Here is a 23,361-nt window from a genome sequence, read left to right on the forward strand (position 1 = left end):
TTAAAATCATTAGCATCAAGCACAGCAGATGAGTAAACAAAAACAATAAAATTTCTTTATTTTAACCGCAAAAAGGATATTGAAAACTGAAGGCTATGCCAAAACACAAAATAGCATTGGCTTTTCTTCCGAAATGTAATTCCTCTCCTGATTGCAGGTTACATGTAACTAATAAAGCCAACATGTTCATTGGTAACTATTTCCAGTATAATTTATTATATCACAATCTTTAGCTTTCTAGGGTGTTATCATCTATGGAAAAGACCTTCAATTAAAAAGAATATCTGCAGTAAGGTAAATTCAGCCTGCGTACAAATCAACACTTCAAAATTCATATTGCTTTGGAGTCCACATCCCCAAAATAAATCTGTGTCCCTTCAGTGTCCCAGAGATTTTCTTCCCATCCCCTCTAAATTACTAAATTACTATTAATTGTGTAAAAGCAATTACAAAATTACCACTGTGTTTAGTAATTTAGTACTAAATTACTACAACAAATGCTGCCTTAGATCCTGTTTTCTCTCCTCCACTGAAGCAAATTACATAATTATAACATAAATTATGGGGCTTAGAGCAATAAACCCATGAGAAAACAGATATTTTGAGAACTCACAGGCCTCCAGGAGACTAGGAAAGTGACAGGAATAACAAGCTGCCGATTGCTCCCACATTCCCTTAGGTGAAGGTTTTAGTTTCAGAGATTGTCTCCATACTGTCAGCCTGTTTTTCCTCCTCCTGTACATGCCAGTGCGCCTGCTCTGGGCATTGGAGGGTACCAGTGGTGGAGCTTCCCTATACTGTCTCACTTTCCCAGCTGCTGAGGATGAAACTGACTTCTTACTATGGTTATAACTATCTTCTGTTAATGTTTTCTTTCTCTTTCCTGTTTGAAATGTCTTCTGCTACGGCAGGGATAAATTTAATTCTATTATTTCCCTTTCAGATTCAAAATATGAATAAGCCGGCCTACTTTCGCAAATGCCAGCATAAAGTACTTCAATGAGCCTAACATTCTTTTATGTAATCCAGAAAAATAGCTGTGTATATGTGTGTTAGGCTAGCTGACCACATGCTTGTCACTGCTGAGGCTTCAAGCAATCCTGTGTGTCAGCACATACCAACAAAATATAGTAACAGAAGTAATTCAGTAAAACTTAAATTGGGCACATTCATTCATGCCTTCTCCTACTCCCTCCTCTTCCTGCTGGAATTCAGTGTAGTAAACACAGAACAAGACTTCTGCCCTAAAAGTTACATGCAGTCGGGCAAACACATTTCAGTTGTTACAGTTTTGAGTCTCACACCAAATCCTTTGAAAGTTTTTCCTAAGTGTATCAACTAAAGCATTTATACAACAATATAAAACCCAAGATGGCTAGAACCGTTTACCTTTTGCTTTCTCCTTTCCTGCTTTAGTATGATTCTGCTCCTGAAAGATGCAAATAATTATTGTTTTAATTGTTAAAGTATGTAATAACTTGACTCATGAATATCTTGACTTACGGATTCAATGTCTCATCAATGATATTGAGAATTTAGGTCACAAATATGTTATGTTACAATGGATCAAACCTTCAGGTAGTACAGTCAATATACCTCTGTTGAAAAAATTTTGACTGATCCTGGTTTACTCAGGTAAGGATAGGATCACCCCTCTATCAGCCCTCTATCTGAGGGCTACGAAAGACATTGAACATTCAGAAGGAAAAGCTTTTAGGCATTTGACCTGTAATGCAACTTTTCATCAATTCTTAATTTCTTAAAACAGTATAAGCAATCTTTGTCAATATATTAATTTATCTTAATTTTCTTTGTCATGCTGCAACACAGTAACAAAACCATATGAGCAAAGAAAACAAAAGAGCACAGTACAAGTTTCTACCTTTTGGGACTTTACAGAATATTGTGAGCATTTTGTTAGAAGGTAAGAAAAATAGATTGTTACTACAAGTTTTATCGAGCTGCTGTTGTTTGTGCAATACAGGAGACAGTTATACCTTAAACTACATATCTCACTTGTTAAACATAGTCTGAAATTAATTGTCTGCAGGACATGGTGCATAAAACTGGAGCCCTAGGTCACTGCTGTGAGCAGGATGAACATGGCTGCAATTCTTGGGTCAGTAAGATTATTACTTTTTTTTGAGAGTTAGAGTTAAAAATATGGAGTATCTCCTTGAAATTACTTTTTTTTTTTTTTTAACCATGATTAAAGTTAGAACACACTTTCTAAATGTGTGCACAAAACATTTACCCTGGCAGTGGGTAGAAGCCCCAGTACTGAATAGCTTTTCTGACACCTAAAATACAAATCCCAGACTCACCCAAAGAATCCTGACAGACAATTAACAGCAGCACAAAGCAGCAGGATCATTTGCTGTTTGCTAAGTGAGTGTAATGCTCCTACAAGGTGCTTTTTCTTATAGACAGAATAGTATCATAGACAGGCATTTAGGACAAAGTTGGGGTTGTTTGGTTTTTTTACAAACTGAAACTCTCCCTCCCCCCTGCTTCAGATAGGCAACTTTCAGAAACTTAATTTTGCTGGGAAGACTTCCAGATGGATAAGGCATTCTTTCAGTTTGATTCTGCATAGAGTCAGGATGATTATAAAGCTATGATTAGCAAAGCTACTTTCAAATGGTTGACAAAATCTGTGGGCTTTAAATTCCTAGCAGATAGGCAGATGGCACAGCACCTAAAGAAACAGAATATTATCATTTTTTAAAAAAACATTACAGCTTATTTGGTGATTATTTTATTATTTCAGTGAATCTCAATAACTATACATTTTTCTCCCAAATGGTAATCACTGCCATTTGTGAGGGTGTGAGGAAAGGCCCAGGTGGGAGAGCCTCACCCAGCCCCAGTCTGCTGAGAGATATTAGGCCCAAACGCGACCCACCCTGTGTGGGGTGGGAGGGCATCTGTGTCTCCCCACACAGTCTGGTTCAGGAGGGGACGCATCGGGGCTGTCACACACACCACGGCTGGGCCTGGGCTGTGAGGAGACACCATGGTGGAATCGCCCACCCCTGGTCTGTGAGGGGACACTGGCTCAGTACGGAGCCATTTCTGGCAGCCTTTGAAGAGTTTCACTCACCGGCTGCCGCCGACCCAGTTCATTTTCTGCTTCTGCGGAAGGAGGGAGGGCTGCCATGTGCGGTGCTGGGGACAGAGAGGGGAGGCAATGGCCTCCGCAGGGACGGTTTGCTGCCTCCCGGCAGGGCCCCAGGGCCCTGCTGCAGGGCCTGCTCCTCCTGCCTGGGAGCGCCAGGGCAGCTGCTCGCCGTGGCCCCAGGCTGCCCAGTGCTGGCAGAGAAGAGGGTGGTACGGGGACAGACAGCAAAAGCAGAAGGACGCACAAAGCCAAGCCAGGCAGGCTGACGGGGAAGAGGCGATGCTCTGGTTGCTGACACCCTTCCTCTACCACAGGCATTTCCACAAAGGCAGCTGCCAGCAGCCATTGCCCTTTTGCAAGGGAATCACAAGGCTCTCGCTGTCCCCAGTGAATCCAATTCACAGTTACTGGAGTGGGTTACACAGCTGTTGATCTTTTGTCTTTCAGGCCCAGCTTGTCACCGCTACAACCACCATAATTTTTAGGGCAAGAGAGAAGCACCTTCCTCCCCATCCTCCTCTTCCTCAGGTACTTTAGGGCAACGGGGGAATCAAAGAGCATTTTCAAGGCATCATTGCCTTGGAGCCGCCTGATGAGCTTTTGCCTGTAAATAGTGACAAACCCTCGAGGAGGGACGCAGAGCTGTGGGTGCTGCCTGTGCTCCCGGGACATCTCTGCAGCCACGCAGCTCCCCTCGCTCCCTTCCCTGTGACTCACCATCATCCTTCAGCAAGTGAAGGCCCCCATTTACAAAACAATCATTAAAATTCTATATGATTTTTCCTAATGAGTTATCATTAGCTTAACCTTTTTCAGGGTACCCACATTCAATTGCCATTAGTAGAACAATGTGAAGAGAGTGCTCAGAGCAGATATTAGGAGCCTAATATTAAAAATGACCCAAGTTTTTTTCTAATACTTTTTGCTAGGGTGTTTATAGAATCCACAGACTGTAACAGTGGAAAGATCTGCTTTTCTAAAATATCACCAATTAAACTGAATAAATTTATTGGACAGAATGTTTTATCGTTGAGATATCCCCGATATTTCTGATTAGTACGGATAATTGTTTCTTGTAACAACACTAGATTAAAATCTGCATCGTAAAGTATATCTCTATTTTAACTGTGTGTGCCTTTACAGTTAATATGACAGATGACACACTAAAAGATTATTTAACTCATTTGATCACTTGAAATAATCCTTTTTATTTTGTTTGCATTTCCATCTAGTGTAAATGTTTAACTTGTTAATACTATGTCTAAGAGATAGTTTCAGGCATGACATAATCAAATCCCTTTTACTTTTGTTTTTCTAATACATGATATTTTCTGTACCACCCTTACTCTTACTTTTCCACAGTATTATCTGGATGTAAAGGAAAAGACTGTACTTTTCCTTATGTTTGATTTACTGCATCTAGTAGTTAGCAGTAGTTAGCAGAATCAAGCAAACGCGATGCAACAGCTTCAATTAATTACTTTTCAACATAAGATATCTTCCCCTTCTCAAATTATTTTCTACAGATAAAGCTAAAACACTGTTCAAAAGGTCACAAAACAAAGAGTCAGTTATTTCAAAAATAAAACACTGTTCAAAAGATCATAAAATAATCAATTCTTTCTTTGATGAAGCAAAGTAAACAGTGAAATAAGACCTGAGATGCATATGACTCTAGATTTCCAGTGTCTAAATATTGCACCTTGACTGTCATTTGAAAAATTTGAAGTAATTGCTTGTAGTTTCTGAGTGATGTCATACTTTCAAAGAATTGCAGGATATTATTATTAATTTTTTTAAGGTCATGACAACGAGTTTCATGGAGCTTAGTTGCTTCTCTGGGAAGTAAAGTAAGCATAGAACAAGGAGCCTTCCTCCATGTGTCAGAAACTGTAATTTAAAGAAGAAAAAAGCCTTGAAGAGTTGCCTTTTATGTAACTTTTTAAAAGCCACTCTTCGGAATAACTACATCTCATGCTCCTTTGCTAAGAAAGTATTATACAGGATCTTCTTCAGAACAGCTTTCCAACATTCAGCCCTTGAGTTTTCCCCTCCAACAGGCTGCTTCATTATCAGATCAGCTCTAGATAAAAGTGACGTAGCAAAGTAGTTCAAAGCAGTGCACTATCTATCTGATGTAGATCTGCATTTCTCCAGGAAGGCTGGGTTGAAATGTTGGCCATGCAACTTTTGGCACCCAGCTTTGAGTAAGTCCTCACAGAACTCCTATACAATCAAATAAGAGAGAGGGGGTTCTTCTGATGAGTGACTCAGAACACCTAATTTAGGCTCTTAGTCTACGTCCCAACACCCAGAGAGGAAGAGCTAAGTTAGGTAACTGAAACTGCATGAAGTGAACGTGTGCACCACCATCTGCAGCATTAATGTACCCTGAAGATTTGAACATTCTTCTTTCCCTAAGCAGGACAGTCTTTCCATCAAGTGAACAGGCACTGCTTATGTAAAATCTTGTGCTCACTGGAGACAGTGAGAGAAAAAGAGAAAGAAGATGCATTTCCAAGTAATTTCTTAGAACTAACTGCAAATGATTCCATGTTTCTTAATGAATCTTCCACTTCCCAGCAAGTGTCATCCTCTAACGTTCATTCTAACAAAGGAAGGGATTATTAAACAGATGAATGTGTAGTGAGAAAAAAAAAAAAACAAAAAACCCTGAGGATTCTCACAGTTGGGTTTAAATATTTTACATAATTACTGATATTTTTTTTTGCGTTAATTTAACATATTTTAACTTTGATTTTTGCCCAAAATGTTTGATCTTGATATCTAGCATTAGGTAACTTAATCCATCTGTAGATAACCACATAAAAGATGCGGAGTAAAAGAAATACCTTTGAATCCTCTATCCAGGGTGGAAATTTCTGGTACTTTTAAACGCCAGGATACACTTATTTAGATGCCTAAATATTGACCTAATTATCTAATGCTAGGAATACACGACTGAAAAAAACTGAGTCTGTTCCAAGTGAAAGCTTTTGTTTGGCAAACACAGTGCTTTGGCTTTGTTTACAGAGTTGCATGATCTTCTCCCAGTCAGTGCTCCTCTGCCTGTTCCCCCCCTTGAGAGACCAGCTTATGGAGAAAGAAAGCAATACTGTCCTTGTGTTTTATACTAACCTGCATGGTGGTTTTGCCCTAAAAGAGTTATTTTTAAAAGATGGCTGTGATATTGCAAAGTCATTACAGAGTCTGAGCGGGTTTGAAACAGAAGACAAAACTGGTTTTAAGAACAAAGTTTCCCCTTTAAAAAGTAGTTCCTCTTGAAAGACAGAACTCTCTTTCAACTGATTTAACGAAAAGTCCTCCCCCATTCACCTCTAAAGGGCAGAGGCCTTTTTGGATTTACTCTAAAGGCATTAGTTCAAAGAATTCCAGCAACTGCAGAAAGGTCGAGGATTTTCGTATTTCAGCACAAAACACTAATCTTCAGCCAAACGCCTAAAGAAAACCAGAGTGGGCTTCCTTACATTTGTGTACAAGGTATCAGCATTAGATTAGACAAATGACAGTAAATTGCCTTATGAGATGAGTAGTATTCATTTGGTATGAAACCCCAGTTTAAACACCTACAACATACACTGAAACCAATGACTCCCCACGCATTCAACAGAAGATCAATTTTGCCTCTGCCGTGTTGGAAACAGTGCAACAATAGATCACCTTTTGTGGTTGTTTCTCCTGACACGCACTCCTTGCTGAGCTGTATTCATTACATTAGGCTTGAAGAAGTTAGGAGCGAGCATAAATGGAAAGGGACGATGCCATTAGTCCAAAGGCTAGATAGTAGGGAGCCAGGGTCAAAACAAGCAGAAAAGAGTGGTTTTTCACGTACAGGGTAGAAGATCTGAGGAACTGTTTGCCAAAGGATGTTATTATTCATGTAAGAGTTAACATGAGTTCAAGAGAGACTGGACAAGCACTTGTAAGAGCGGAATATTTCATAGAAAAACCTCTCAGTGTCATTGAATTCTTACATCTGAAAATGGCCAGAGGCTGGGAGACTACAAAGGTACAGCAGGGGAGGTAGCATCATATGTAATTCTAATCTTATTCTTCCTTGGGTTTCTGCTTAGATCGGCTGTTAGAGTGAGAATACTGTGCTCAGTGGAGCACAGGCCTGAAACAGTTTGCTTATTCTTAATATTCAGAAATCTCCCAAATAAGAGTTAACTAATAGATTGCCGTAAACAATCTTTTTGTTGCCATACCTGCTAGCTGCAACCCCACAAATAAATTCTTGAGAGATGATGAAAGGACGGCAGCAGATCTGTGTTTGGGGTGCTTGAGGAGGACAGATTATTTTTGTGGATTTATTCCTGCCTGCACGTTTGCAGACTAGAGCACTGCTGCTGGCAGTGCCAATATAACCATTGCTAATCGATACCAGCTACATAATTTTACCACTTTTATCTCTGTTACTGCATTTGGTATGTAGCTTTTTAAAGTGTTTACAATGCAACTGAGAGAAGGATTAGTAAAGAAATTTTAAATAATTTTCTTTGGATGATCTGAGAACAAACACTCTTCCAGATTTAAAGCAAAAACCAAGACACATTTAAGAATTCTGAAGGCATAAAATAGACGCATGCTTCCCATAATTCTATTTTTCTGGAATTGATGGGTTCATTTGAGTTTTCTGCATTAAATAAGAAATAAATTTAACAAGATATATGTCTTAAAAATCCAGATATGAAACTTTTAAAGTATTAAAGCCTAAATATTAAAAATGTAATTCTTTGTCTGAGCTCATTAGTCAGCAGTTCACTGTGGTTGGCGCAGCTGACACTGACCTTTTCTGTCCTTGGCCTTTTCCCTCTCTGTAAAGAGAAAACAACTTGTTTACATGTCCTTCTAGAGCCAGAATCACACTGTTCTCAGAAGTCACAACTGTTTGTGATCCATCTGCTATTGATTGTACTGTCAGCCAGATTACTCAAATCCCTTACGAATTAATTCTCATAACCTACAAGTTATCTTGTATCTCCCTGGAGACAGAACAAGGGGAAGAGGTCTACTGGCAAAGGAATACCCCGCACTCACACCGTCTTTGTAGTGCCTACACTCTGGAGTCAAACAACAGACCAGAACCTTATCATTTCCCCTCTCTTCTCTACCCTCTCGCCATAACACCCCTCTGCCTACTCTGGGTACCATTCAGCCTCATTAGGACCAAAACAGTTTGAACCAACTCCTCGGCAGGATCAGGCCAGGCTCACCACAGTGACGCTTCTTCAACAAGCATCCACATCTGTCACTTTAAAACTGAAGCTTCTTGCTTGGCTTAGATCTCCAGATCCTAAACGAATCACAGCATCTGGCTGTTCTGCTGAGGGGTATGATGACAGCCAATAGCTTCTCTAAACCAGGCAGAGGAAGCAGACAATTTCTGCTGCTATGAATTTGAAATCAAAGGTCAGATACCTTATCACTCTTTTCTGATGAAAAGGTCTAATTTGGCATTGGTTTGCCTTGATATTGCAAACTAATTCTGTGGGTGTATTTCTGTACTTACGTGATTACATTAAAGTCAACAGAAACTTTGGAAACACTTCAGAGTAAGGTATCTACTTGAATAAGGATTTGTATGATTGTCCTTGGTTGAATTTGGCTCAAATTGAGGCATACTATTCCCACACCAGTCTGCAAACCTACAGCTCAAAATCAAAAAGAAAAAATTAGAAACTCCTAGCTCATCATACTACAGCACATATTTTAGAAATTACTTACAGTTCAGTATTAGCATGTACCTGAAAACAATGGGCACTGTATAGATTCACATTTTACATATTTCACATATACTTCATCCACATATAAAGTTACGTACTTTATGCATTACATAACTGTATTTAAATGTTAAATATTCCAAACAGCAGTGATACAAAAGGCATGATTTACATCTATTTTTCAGTACCTTTATTTTTTATTTTGTATGTCTTTATGGCACAGTCAATAACTGTAAGCAGTGAGGAAATTCTAGTTTTCTGCAAAGACTGATGTTACAGCCTTTGGAGTCAGTGTTAGGAGCATATAAGGCATCAGGTACACAGCCTTTTGCTTCAAACCCTGCACATTTTATTTTTTCACACATTAAATCAAAAGCTTTTTTAAAATGATCATTGAGTAACGCTGACTGATAACTCTTACATAAGAACCTGCACGTTCTAATTCCGCTGTCTCCATCGCAGTCACAAAGTTGTGCAAGGATGAAGCACTGGAGTGGGAGCCAGTGGGCATAAAAAAGAAGAGGAAAAAAAAAGAGGCATCACTGTTGCCATGCTTACACTCGAGTTCCTATATGTTCAAACATTTGTGGAGTTTAGTCAGCCTGATTCTGCTTTGTGTTTGTATCCAAGGACAAATCATTTCTATAGACAGTGATTTTGTTACTTCAGTCATCAGAGAAGCACTGTTTGGATAATAATTTTATTTTTGTCATTTGGAGCAGAATTATGACATTGTTATGCCAGAATATTGATTAAAATAGTAAAAAATAATATTAAATAATATAATATTAATTTATAATAATATTAAATAATATTAAATAATTATAAAGATAGGATAAGCCCCTCTCACTCTTCCTCCTCAGTTACTGGTTCCCATACTCTGAAAATGCACACAAGTTACCTCAATGTGTTTGAGGAAAATTAACCATATGACTTAAAAACAATCACTTGGCACTACAAAAAAAAAAAAAAAAAAAAAAAAAAAAATCTGTTTCCCATTCAGAGAGGATAAACCCCAAAATATTCTGGTTCTAGTATCAACAGCCCCCTGACTCCACAGCCTCAGTTACTTGAACTTATTTGATTGCACTTATCTTCAAAAGTTTATTTTAATAAAGTCAGCAGAAATTGTGGAGACAACAGAGCACTGAACACTGCATCACTATTACTGCAGCTGTGGTAATTATTCTTCCAGTAATATTGAGAAATTTTATTATGACTAAATGTAGTAGAATTGCTGCCTTCAGCACTAAAAAAAAAAATCTACCACCTAAGGCCATGTTCCACAAAGAGGAGCTTGTGTACAGATTAGAAAGCGGGACTGTGGCAAAGCAAAACTCTCAAGGCAGCAAGAACAGAAGACATGGTGTATTTAAAACAACAGTTTAAGCTTTCCTCCATACTTTCAAAAGAAGAAAAAACATTGCTTTCATTGACTGAAACACTGCACGGTCAGATTTGCTTTATTTAAATGTTCCCACAGATCTGACTGTGGGGTGTACGTCTGCACTTACCACCACATCATCAAAAGCTTCAGTCCTCCAGCATCTTGTGAAGTGAAAGGTCAGCAGATATGCAGAACCGAAACAGATCTGTGAACTTTCTGCTTGGTAAGAAAATGCTAGAGTAATGGAATATTGCAAATAACTGTGGTTTGGCAAAATCTAAGAGTATGCTGTGAAACACACAAGCCAGAATGGGAAGCATCTAACTGCAGACCATGATTAAAAAAAATAACAAACCCTAAGCAAAGCAATTTCTTAGCCAGTGTATCTCAATAGTGCCTTTGTGGCCTAAAAAAACCTTTTTATTTTACTGACAAAATAATCTGCAGTGAAACCAGGCCTACCTAGTAACTAAAAGTTAGCTGTACTGCTCTAGGTTAGATTTTGACAACATTTTCATAGATTTTGAGTTGTATATTAAAAAACAAACAAACAAAAAGCTAGAAGGATCTCTACCCAGATCTCTATTCTGTCTTCACTGGTAGTAAGTCTAATAAGCTCCAAGATTACCCCATATCTTCTCCCCACAACTGTCCAGCCCATGGTGGAAGAAGTGAGAAATACATCTTATTTGGTCCTGCCCTGCTGGTCTTGGCTTACTGGGCTTTTTGGAAGGCACCTGGGTGTTTTGGTAAGTGGTGCCAGATTTTTAAAAGCAAAGCTCTCAAATCAAAGATATTATTTTTTTTCACGCTGAAGCCTGTGTTGCTGCCTAAACACCACCATCGCACTCTGCCCAAAGAAAGCTGTTTTGTAACAGTAGTGTGACTTGATTTAACTCTGCGCACGCCGAGGCACTGCGAGGTCGGCAGCCTCACTCTCCTGTTCTAGGGGAAGGCTGGACTCCTCAGCACTCCTCTAAATGCCTAGGAGCAGATTTTTCAAATCTGCTTTTAACACACATCCTAAATGAATGCTTTACCATATACCAGGTTACCTTATTACTTAATTTTCACAGTGTGAAAGGACCCAAAGTATTTTCTAAGTAATCTGATCTTCCCGCCTGCAATTTCAAATACAGTACTTTTCCCAAACAAGTGAAGAAGCAAGAATAAGGAATTAAGGAGAGAGAAAAATACAGCAGCAAGACAAATGCTAATTCCTTCGTGCGAATTCAGCCTGGTTCTGGCGCAGGGACCCTGCGAATCGGTCGGGGTTGTTTTTGTCTCGTAACGCCGCAACAGCACAATACCGGTTTCCTTTTGCCGAGAGACAGGAAACAAATCACCCGTGTTTTGAAAGCGCGGCCCCGCAGGCGCCGCGCTGCCCGCCCAGGTCTCCGACCCGCGGCCGACCCGCGGCCCCCGGCCACCCCGCGCCGGCCGCCCCCCGCCCCCCACCCCCCGCAGCGCCGTTACAGCCCCGCCGACCCGGGGGAGGGCTTGGGCGAGCCCCGGGGGTGACGCACTGCTCGCCGCCGCCAGGGCAGCCGCAGGCCCCGACTTTTCCCCGTCGTCGCCGTCCCCCGTCCCCTCCCCCGCGGCGCTGGCGGGGCCGGGGCCGGAGGCGGTGCCTGCTCCGCAGGGCGAGGCGGAAGGAAAGGGGCGGCCGCTGCCGGCGGCGAGCTAGGGCGCTACTGGGCCGAGCTCCGGGGGAATCAACGGTGCGGCTGGGGCCGAGCACCGGGGCACCTGCTGTCAGGCAGGCTGAGCGCCGGGGCGCTCGCACCGCTGCTGCGGCGGCCGGGCCGTCAGCGAGCGGCCGGGGCCGTGGTGCGGGGAGAGCCGGGCCGCTGCCGGTGCCGCCCCGCACGGCGCAGCCAATGGTGGTCGGCGGGGCGGGCTGCGCGGCGCCGGGTTGCGTTGTGCAACGCGCCGCGCTTTGAAGGCGACCATCACCCCTGGGAGGTAGCGCTCGTTCGGTGGCTGTCAGGGCAGGGCGGCCGGCGGCGAGCCGGGGAGCCCGGCGGCCCGATGAAGACCCGGCGAGGCCGAGCTTCCCGCTAGGCATGAGCCGGCCCCGCTAAGGAGCGGCGCCAAGCGGTGCCTGCGGCGGGGCGGGATGACCCACATGCTGCGTGCGGCGGCCCGGCGGGCGCAATGGAGCAGGGCGGGCGCGGCGAAGAGGGCTGCCTGCCTGCTGGCCGCCGCGTACGGGCTCAGGATCCTCTGTCCCGTCATCCGGCGGCGCCTGCAGCGGGCGGGCAGCAAGGGCGGCTCGCAGGACGCCGGCGGCCAGGCTGGAGGGGAGCGGGAGGCGCAGCACCGCGCCGGCAGCCGGGGCAGAGGCTCCCCGGCCGTCAACGCGGAATTTTTCAAGCAGCTGCTGGAACTTCGGAAGCTGTTCTTCCCGAAGCTGGTGAGCGCCGAGCTGGGCTTGCTCTGCCTCCACTCGGTGGCTCTGGTTTCCAGGACCTTCCTCTCCATCTATGTGGCCGCCCTCGATGGGAAGATTGTGAAGAGTATCGTGGAAAAAAAGCCCAGGAGCTTTGTCTTCAAATTAATCAAATGGCTGATGATTGCAATCCCGGCCACTTTCGTGAACAGCACCATACGGTACCTGGAGTGCAAGCTGGCCCTCGCTTTCCGCACACGCCTGGTGAATCACGCCTATGAGACCTACTTTGCCAACCAGACTTACTACAGGGTGATCAGCATGGACGGGCGGCTGGCCAACCCTGACCAGTCCCTTACTGAGGACATCATGATGTTCTCACAGTCTGTGGCGCACCTCTACTCCAACCTCACCAAGCCCATCCTGGATGTCGTGCTCACCTCCTACACCCTCATCCGCACGGCGCGGTCCCGGGGGGCCAACCCCATCGGGCCCACGCTCCTGGCTGGGCTGGTCGTTTACGCTACAGCCCGTGTGCTCAAAGCCTGCTCGCCCAAGTTTGGCAAGCTGGTGGCTGAGGAGGCACACAAGAAGGGCTATCTGCGCTTCATGCATTCACGCATCATTGCAAATGTGGAAGAGATCGCCTTTTACCGAGGGCACAAGGTAAGGAGGAGAAAAATTGGAGGGTGTTGGGGTCGCTCCTGCAGTGCCAGAGCTGATCCGTGCTTCCCCTGCTGCCCTCCCCGACCGCTTTGGGTCCTTCTGACATTTAAGCCTGTTTACAGCTAGCACTTCCCGTTTCCTAGGAAAATGCCGTCTCACAGGCGGTATCTGGGGAGAGCAGACCGTAGTTCCCTTGTGCTCTGACAGTGTTCCTGTTTTGCAGCTGGATCCTATGCTTTTCTAGAAAGCTAATCTCCGTTCCTGTTTTTCCCCCACCCAAGCCCATTCCGCTTAACTTTTCCAGGCTTTTTTTTTTTTTTCACCCATGTTTGTGAGCTACCAGATTTAATGCTGCAGAAATAGCAACCAGGGCACAGCAGAAAGTCTAGGGGAAAACTTGGTGGTAGCACAGAGAGCGCTACAACCTTTGACACTCTTTTACATAGCTAAGCAAAGATGTAGTCATCAGAGTCTGAAAATAGCTTACGTACAGTACTTCAGTAACAGTTACATAAACTAATGGCTTGTTTTAAAGCCACCTTATTAAGGAACTCTTCATATTTTTATTAGAAGTGAATTCTTGCTGTAACACCTTTCAAACATGATTTGGAAAAAACAGTTGTTCCATATAAGGTGAAAATTAAACCTGGAAACCAGCCTGAAGTATTGCTCTTTCAGTCCAAGCAATGATTGTATAACGTAAATGGTTTATTTTGCTAGAAGCAATCGTTCTCAAAAGCTGCCTATGGTAGTGTTTTAAGTGCAGCTAAATTAAACATTTTTTTCAGTTCCCACATGTACCGCCTTGAACTGAATGTGTTGTATCATACTGACTTGCAACTGTCTTTGACTTGTTCTCTCTTCCTCCAGACTGCTTGGAAAACCAAGCAGCACTGCATTTCAGGCATCAGCTCTGCAACTAAGTCATTGGAGATAATCGATCCCCAAATGCTTTCCAACATAAGGAGTTTCAGTTGCTGTGAAACTCTACAGCTGCAGCTTTATTAAAAGGATGTGGAATCAATCTTATTTTGGTTGTTAGAATCAGCTGTTGTGACTGCCTTGTATGTTGTTCTTGTATGTATCAGAGAACTTAAAAGAGCTGAAAACCTGCCAACGTGCTATCGAGGAACGATGTTGTAAATAAGAATTAAGTCCAGTGAATTCCATAAAGCTGTGTACTTTTGCTGTGAGACTGCAGCACTGTGAAAATAAAGTACCACACAGCAGATGTGACTCAGAGGTCACAACTCTGGATACCCAATTATTTCATGCATGTTTGTGAACGTATCTTGTATGATGTTTGCATTGTATAAATATTGTATTTTTTAACTGTAGGTAGAAATGAAACAACTGCAAAAAAGCTACAAGGCTTTGGCAGATCAAATGAATCTAATTTTGTCCAAACGTTTATGGTACATCATGATAGAGCAGTTCCTGATGAAGTATGTCTGGAGTAGCTGTGGTATGATTATGGTCGCTGTGCCCATCATCACCGCAACAGGATTTGCAGATGGCGGTAATACCATTTTTAACTTCATTTCTAAATGTTTTTTCAAAGTGACATCCTCAAAAGCTGTACTTCCCCTGAATGCCATTGATATCTATCTATTATTCAAGACTTAGCTAAAATGTCTGTGTCTTGTGTGTAACTTTCAAGCATAGCAAGTCAGCTGAGGAAAGAGCAAGGCAAGAGATCCAGCTTTGAACATAAGCCTGATAAACAGCATAAATTCAGTACTTGGAGAATCCTCGTGTCACATAAGATTATAATAATAGTTGCAATCCTTATGTGCTAGCCACTGTAGGGATGGCGAACTGATTTTTGCAACATCTCCTGCTCCTTTACAGAATGAGACCATGAACTTTCCTAGAGTGCTTATCTCATCCTTCCATAAACCATAGTGTAATTATAGGTAATTATTCTTTTATGTGTTGACATGTTAGGAACCACTGTTTTTTCCTGACTCCCAGGGAGAAAAGCAGGTGAAATTCAGATTCCAGGCTTGGATGGTACCATTTTTTTGACATTCTATCATAACTTTCCAGGAAGTGAAATGAGACTCAAGTAGTGTTGTTATTGCAGATGTTATTAAAAAAAAAAAGAGAGAGAGCAGGAAGAAATGTAATTGAAGAAGGGTAGTGAAAGTCAAATGGGGAAGTTTGCTTCAACAGGCTTCCTTATGCACAATTAGAACCATAGAATATATTACAAATTCCATAGGATTCTTTAAGCACAGGTCCTACGTCTGCAGAACAGTCAGTTCTAAGTTGGGTACATTTGATCAGGAATGAGTGAATTACTTTCCATGCAGGTCTTGGTAGCTATATTCCAAATCAGGGCTGTCCAACTGGACAAGCTTGGTTTGACTTGTGGGATGACTTTGTCCAGCCCCTACATGATTTATCTTACTTGCAATTGTGTTGGCACGGGGCTGGGTGTTCATCTGTCTGAGCTGCTGCCCATCACGTGGCTTAGGAGGGCACTATATCAGGACCCTGGCTGGCATCCTGGTAACAGCTTCAAAAATATCAGGAGGTTCTATTCCAAACAGAAGAATTTGTACAAAGCCACTTCACCTCACAGTGAAGGTTATCAGCGCAACATAAAAGTGGTAAGAGTCTTCCTGCTAAGACGGGAATGAGTACAGTGAAGAAAAAGATAATTTAACCACACATTGTAAGTATCTCCTTGGTATTACAGCATGAATAAAAAAAAAAGACTCATATTCATGCTAAACTAAATAATATTCCTGTTACTCATGAGTATTCTTTTTATAAATACTTTTCAAGTGTGGGAGAAAAGCAGCAATGGCTCATGTTGTAAAGTGGAAGAATATTTGCCACCAGCAACATAAAATGTTAAAGTGCAGGGCTTATTATGGAGACCTCAGGCATATCATAGTGATGGATTGCAAACATAATACTGACAAATCAACACTGTCAAGACTCGTTCAAAGTATAACAGGTGTTCAGAGAACCAAGCAGACCTGAACTTAACCATTGAACTTAACCTGCTTGGGAAAACAGTGCTTTGTGCCTCAGCAGTTCAGATGCAAGTTTGTTCATATCTGGAGGAACAGATAGTGGATTTATTACTTTAGGATAAATCACCACAATCAGGGATAGGCACAGAACTGGTATCATGACCAGACCTGAGTGTAAAGCAGTAGATTGGGTACACTTCTTCAGGGGGGGGAAACAGAAAGCTTTAAAAAAATCCTGCAATAAAAAGGAAAAAAGAATCTTCTATGACAGTGATATTTCTGACTGAAATTTGCTAATTCTGTTACATATTTCAGGGAAGAAATAAACTGGCATAGCCAAGATTCCCATTTGATAGCATTTCTCATTCTTTTTGTATTGAACAATTGGTGTTCCAAATGTCATGTCTTTCATCAGTTTCTTGAAAGTAAGTATTTTTGAAAGCAAGACTGATTTCTCTAGACACAGTGAACATTTATCTTTGTTTATGAAACACATATGACTATCAATTACATAAATGAAGATGAAAAGGGGAATGTTAGATTCTGTATGAAGCAGAGACAGCCTGTCTTCCCCATTACAATGCACCATTTCTTCAAACACAGCAGGCCAGCCATGCGAAAAATGTTTTGGATTAAAAGTTCAAGAAGAGTAATCTTGGTGGGTTAGGCATGTAATATAAGAGCTTGTGTTTTGGAATAGTGAAATGCTCATAAATTCTAGATAATTTTAGTTTTTCGAGTACCCCTAGAAGTATGCCTAAAATGGCTGATGCAGCGGTTTGTAGGGATCTCTGAACTCTTGCTGGATGAGCTAGCCTGGGTGCTGGAAGCAGCCCCAGTAAATGGTGCATTTACATACAGGAGGAATGCTGCATTAGTGTAGTTAAAGCATACTTGATTCCTAAATTACTTAATTTTGGTGGTTCTACGTAGCATGGGCTGCTTGCGCTATAATTCCAAAATCAGCAAAAATTGTTTCTCTGAGAAGAAGCAAATTTCAGTTCAGTTTTTACTAATGAATTAACTGAGTTCTCTCTATCCCCTAAGTTTATTCTTCTTGGAGTGAAAATGACTTTTTAAAACAAGTGAGAACTATGTGAGCAAGAGTTTTATAATCTCTCCCTTTGCAATAGATTTTCTGTTTTTTTTTTTTTATTTTAAAAGTATGCCTTATTGTGTCTGATGGCTAGATTACATACAACTGATGGACAGTGTACTGATGCTGTATAATTTAAGCTAAAAAATTTGAACACATATCTCAATTATTTAAAATTGTTATAAAAAATATCTGAGGCTAGAAGGAGTAACATAGAGATGGTGTGTGCGTGTATATATATATGTGCAAAATTATCATGTAAGAATTTTTAAAAAGTTTTTCCTAAATTATCCATAGTGTATTTCAGTGATTCAGATGTAATTATGTAGGGATACATTTATGGATATGTAAATTAAAACAAAACAAATAACATTTATATTTAACTAATAGAGACAGAAAGATACATCTGGCTTTGGTACTGCATATGAATTTGTACACACCACATGTCTAGAATTTGATCTTGTCAGGGAGGTGAGACAGTTACCAAGTAAAATAATACTGTTTGCTATACTCTTGCATTGCTTGACTTAGCCCATAAAATGTACAGTCACATCACAGCTGCAGGGAATTCCTCCTAGATTTTCCTGACCATCTGCACTGCAAACATCACAGAGGATGTTAATAACAGTTGCTAATATGGGAGCTGCCATAGTGGTTCCATCTATTACCCTGCCTAGCCTGATGCCTAGCAGCAGCTTAGCATAAAAAAGAAACTTAAAAAAAAACTTTGCAAACTTAAGAAAAAAAATAATATCCAGCCTCTGTTCTGCAACAGACTTAAGTAATATATAAAGATTATATATGAAGTTATATGACGCAGAAAAATCCCGAGACCTTTAATTCTAATTCTTGTATGTGAACAGTCTTTAAGAGTAGTTTACTACATGTTATTGTCTTCTTTTTTTTTTTAACACTGAAACAACATTCTGTCTTAAAATATTGAGCCACTTCTTTTTAAATCTGGATGCCTCCAAGAAGCAAACATTGCAAGCTGACTATGCTGTATAAGTCTGTAGGTCACATGGTAGCAAGAGTATATGGAAATCTGTTAAATGTAAACATATTTATTTCTCATGTATCTTCTATAATTTCTGCTGCTGTTTTCTCCTTGCCTGTTGCTGCCGACATGTTTTTGAGATAACTCCTTCCTTTGGAGCAAGAGTTTTCTTGCTCATAGGATGCAGAGTCATAAACAAAGCATCACAACTTTGTTCTGGGGTTAGATGAAGAAAGAAACTGTTGTGAGAGAGAGGTGTCCTACTTAAACCATGCCTTTGGTAATACAAGAGCTTATTGCTTTCTTGTGGAACTATAATAATGTTGCCAAATTTCCATCGATATGACTGTTTCCTTTTATATCAAGTCAGTAAATAGGTAAGGCTGAAAATGAATAATTGTGAAAGTAGTAAAAATGCTATTAGAAATCTGTTTCAGATAATTGCTTAGGTTTCACTTTTTTCATATTTAAAAAAATAGGTTGAATAATGATATATTAAAAGGAAAAATATGTAGGTAGATAAATAGTATAAAAGAATAGGATGTTTTGCATAAAAAGATGAATTCCATATCCTCCCACTTGTTCTTTGTTACCAAGCTATCTGTGCTCGTTACATTCACCAGTTCTTTTTGAAAGGTTGTCTTCATAGAGTTAACTTTTTCTTAATTTAAAAGCTGCTCTGTAATGGCTCACATTCTAATAATAATTTGATTTAGAGAGACAATTTTCAGAAGAGTATTTTAACAGAAAACATTTTTTACTTTTAGAGTTGGAAGATGGCCAGAAACAGGCAATGGTTAGTGAAAGAACAGAAGCTTTTACTACATCACGAAACTTGCTGATCTCTGGAGCAGATGCTATTGAAAGGATTATGTCTTCGTACAAAGAGGTACTGTACATCTGTCATACATGAAACAGAAGAGAAAAAAAAAGTAAAACAGAATTTACATTTAATATAAAACATAAAAAAATACAAGTGCTATTTTTAATGGCAAATTCTATTGCAACTAAATCCATGGAGATCTTTGAACTGATAGTTTGATCTTTAGAGTTAAGTCCACGAAGAGTCTAAAGTGCACAGCTGCCAGTATGGTGCAATGTGTAAATGTCATTTTTAATACCTGTGTTCAGGTGCCATCAGAGAGCAATAGAAGTTCCTGGAATGTGAGTGATAAAGGTTCAAATTCCTCCTCTGTTTGGAGCACAGACCTGAATTCAGGCTGTCTGCCTCCAATGTATTAGGACTCTTCTGTTGAAAGTGTTACGTTTTATATGAAACACAAAGAGAATTGAATACTTATTTCCTGGCCACCTAGGGTAGGGCTGTTTTCAGTATCTTGTGAACCTGTTAAATTGTAAGTAATTTTGCAAAGTAGAGAAATTTTAGCAGGACAAAGATCCACCTTGGGACAGCAGGTAGTCTAGAAGTATAGGATGTTCATTTGGAAGATCAGAGATGTTGTTTCAGGTCCTTACCCAAATTTCAGTAAAGTTGGGCTTTCATCTGTGGTCTGACTTGGGGATTTCTCTAGGTGCTGGCTGTTAAGCAAAAGAAAAGTGAGGCAGTGCCATTATTCTCCTCAGTATTTCCTTCTGAATGTTGGTTCTGCATTTGTTAATTAATTTTTGCTTGTCTCTTTGGTGGGGACCGCTTTTTCCAGCACAGTACGAGGAGGCACACATTAGCTAGGCAGCTAATCAAAGACCTGGGATCCAGCTCTAACAGCTACAGCTTTGTAAATTGGAGGAGAAGGGGTAGTTTGGTGCCTTCAGATATGGACTCTGACAAAGCCTTCTAATGGACTGTGATTTTGACCTATGCTCCGTTAGCTGTTGCCCTGCTTGGCTTCTGCTCTAAAGATACTGACAGATAACATATTGTACACTGATGTTGTTTCTATTTTATTTTCAACATTTAAGTAATTTATATGATGTACATGGGGACTTACAAACATTGTGGTTTTATTTTTCGGAAACAAAAATACCCACAAAGTAGTAGGAACAACTGAATAAACTCACTTTGTTTATAACATGGTGAGATTTAAATACAGACAGCATGAGATCAAAGACCGGTTCTATGGATTTCCATCTTAATCTTCCATTTATACTTCTCTTCAAGAGACACTGCAGTACTTTAACCACACTGTCATTCCCATTCTGTGATTTGGGCAGTTTCTAAAGGACAGTGTACTTCAGTCCACTTGAAGTGGTAGTGAAGTTCCAGTTCTTGCCCACCTGATCCACCAAAGCAGCCTCCTTCCAGTCAATGTAGCTCAGTGTGCAGATGAGGTGGGCCCAACTTTTCTTTGCAGGTCAATAGTTTAGGTGGTAGTATTTAGTGTTTTGACAAAGCAAGTTTGTAGGGTCATGGTTTAGAAACTTACTACAAGTTTCTTCTGGGGCACAGTTGGTACAAGTTTCATTCATCACATGCAGGATTCTCTCCATCAAATGCCACTGCCGACGCTGTACGGAGCACTCAGTCCTGGCACAAGCTCTTGCTGAAACTGCCAGAAAGACTCCAGTGTGGAGATGATGTTACAGCTCCTACGTGCTACTTACTGCCTCAGGCGCTGCTAACCCAATAATTTTCACAGCTGTTAATGCAATTACCAATAGTGCAACACTATGTACAGATGATGGAGTTGAAACATTGAGTGATTACTCTTTTTAAACTGAGTCTTTTGAGATGTTGTATACTTAACCTCCAGTGGAGTGATGTCCATGTGGCCAGAACTAGCACTCACTTCTGAATCTGGCACAAATAGTGAAACTTCTGGAGGATTTTGTATTGGAATTATGTACACCCACAGCAGGTGAAGTCAGTCATGGGGTGTATGTGTTTAACCACAGCAATTTAATGATTTTATAGTCTTTAACTAATTTTCTTGTTATTCTTGTCTTTCCCTCTGCATTTAGTATGGAAATTCATCCTTTTAAAACCATCTAATAATACATTTATAATAGGATGCCTGGGTTTAATTTTTTGCTGCCAGCAGGTGGAGGCAGTTCTTTGGTGTCGCTGCCCACAAATAGGAAGTTATCAGATCCACAGATCTGTTGTTTCTTTCTTCACCAGGTGAAGATTGTGACAAAAGGACCCCGAAAAAGGAGAAGGCCTTTTAAGAGACCTTGCCATCTCAAAAATGCCCAGTTCTAATCCATGGTATCAGATTTAGCTCTCAAACTCTAGCATGCAGTTGACAGAAGAGTAATTTCTTTTTTGTACCGTATTTTATATTAGGATGTCCCAGTGCTGCCTGTTTTACACAGAAAAGCACACCTTTCCCACAGGAGATTTTGGGAATACAGAGAAGCAAACATAAATAATTATAGATGCCAATTTTTCTCACTTCTGTAGACCTTTATTTTGCTGGCAAATGCAGAGGTTCTGTTTTTCTCTTGTATGATAGGCTCTCTATTTTCAGATATGCTAATAGCTATTCTCCGCTGGTTGAAGAGTACTGATCCATGGAAAAGAGCAGTCTCTGCAACCTCCTCATTTACTAGAATTATCGTAGTTTACATTGGCTGAAATCTGTCCCCCTCAAACGGTCTCTTTCTGCTGGGTGTAGGAGCTGTGGGTGGCATATGGGTTCGCACAGAATCTCAAGGAATGAAAATTGATAGGCATTGTAAGACACATCATTGATCCTCCCAGAATAGCATTTGAGAAGCACAGACTCAGAATAGCTAGGAATGTTTTTCATGACTCTTTGGCCAAACATTTCATTTATAGAATTTGTGAAGTAATAACTGAAATGAGGCATCTGTTGTTTCTCAGGTTACTGAGCTAGCAGGCTACACCGCCCGTGTCTACAACATGTTTTTGGTCTTTGATGAGGTGAAGAGAGGCATCTACAAAAGAACTGCTGTCATTCAAGGGTCTGTAAACAACAGCAAGAATGAGGATAAAGCAGAATTACACATGGATGGGCCCTTAGAAATCAAAGGTAATTAATTCATATTTGTATGTATTTCCCTGTGTGTGGGGCTGTTGCAGTGGGCCAGGAGGTGAACAAACATTTTGTTTCTACAACAGATCAGCTTCTCAGTCTTAATACCCTGGAGAGCATGTTGCCTGCCATTTTAACCTCCTGCTGTTTTGTAACCCTGTGCTTATGCAGTGCTTTTCTAATACACAGAATTGCTCAAATGTTTTCTACGAAAACTTTTGGTGAAAAAGGCATTTCAACTATACTGTTATGGGTGCTGGTGGTGTTATTATTCTTACATGGACAATGTCTGCTTTCCTCAGACACTTAATTTTTTTCAGAAAACTGAGGCTGAAACATTTTTGTTTTCAAACACCACATTATTTTATTTGAGGTAGGAGGGAAAGACAGATTGATTCAGTATTTTTTGATGAAAATACTACTTTGTTTTCAGCAACTGAAAATCAGCCTGTGCTCATTTTTTCATAATTTAGTGGGAATTTTCAACTGAAAATGGGCTGACAACTTTACCCTTCCCCTCACCTTCTAAAGGATCTGTCAATATATGCCTTATCCCGCTTGTCCCTATCCTGTATCTTTTTGGTGCCACTATCTTTCTGTCTCCATGCTCCTTAAAGCATTTTCTGTGTACATCCATTTCTTATCATGCTCCATTATGTGCCACATCTCTCTTCCTCGTGCATCCAGCTTCTCTCTGAGGTACTTAAAGGCAGCTTTTGCAATGAGCTTTTCCCAATTTTCCCAACAGACCCCATCTGCTTCTCCCTCCCCTCTGAGGTGTGAAAAGCCTCATTCCCTCCCTTTGTCTTCTGAAAACTTAAACTTCGGTGGAGCTTAAAGCACCAAAGTGCTCTTTATGAAATAACTTCTTTCAACAATTTCAACAGTGCTGCGCCTCAGCACAGATTTCTCAAAGATGCTGTGACTGGGTTCTTCATAACAAACAGTCTGATGCAACATGGTGGATAGCTGTAGAAATAGCTGATGTCTTAATCTTGTAGATCTTGGTAATATT

The 23,361-nt window shown here is 40.9% G+C and overlaps 1 protein-coding gene across 1 annotated transcript in view; it reads left to right on the plus strand.

Moving 5' to 3' along the window:
* Positions 1 to 11,949: 11,949 nt before the first annotated feature.
* Positions 11,950 to 23,361, plus strand: part of ABCD2 (ATP binding cassette subfamily D member 2) — a 46,370-nt gene continuing 34,958 nt past the window's right edge. The window contains exons 1-4 of the mRNA XM_086746725.1: positions 11,950 to 13,310; positions 14,649 to 14,829; positions 19,158 to 19,279; positions 22,175 to 22,343. Of these exons, the coding sequence (XP_086602851.1) occupies positions 12,372 to 13,310; positions 14,649 to 14,829; positions 19,158 to 19,279; positions 22,175 to 22,343 (1,411 nt within the window). The 5' untranslated portion in view covers positions 11,950 to 12,371. The remainder of the gene's footprint in view (positions 13,311 to 14,648; positions 14,830 to 19,157; positions 19,280 to 22,174; positions 22,344 to 23,361) is intronic.

Source organism: Chlamydotis macqueenii, chromosome 1 (genome assembly GCF_036417535.1).
Source record: "Chlamydotis macqueenii isolate bChlMac1 chromosome 1, bChlMac1.mat, whole genome shotgun sequence".
NCBI classification, from domain to species: Eukaryota; Metazoa; Chordata; class Aves; order Otidiformes; family Otididae; genus Chlamydotis; species Chlamydotis macqueenii.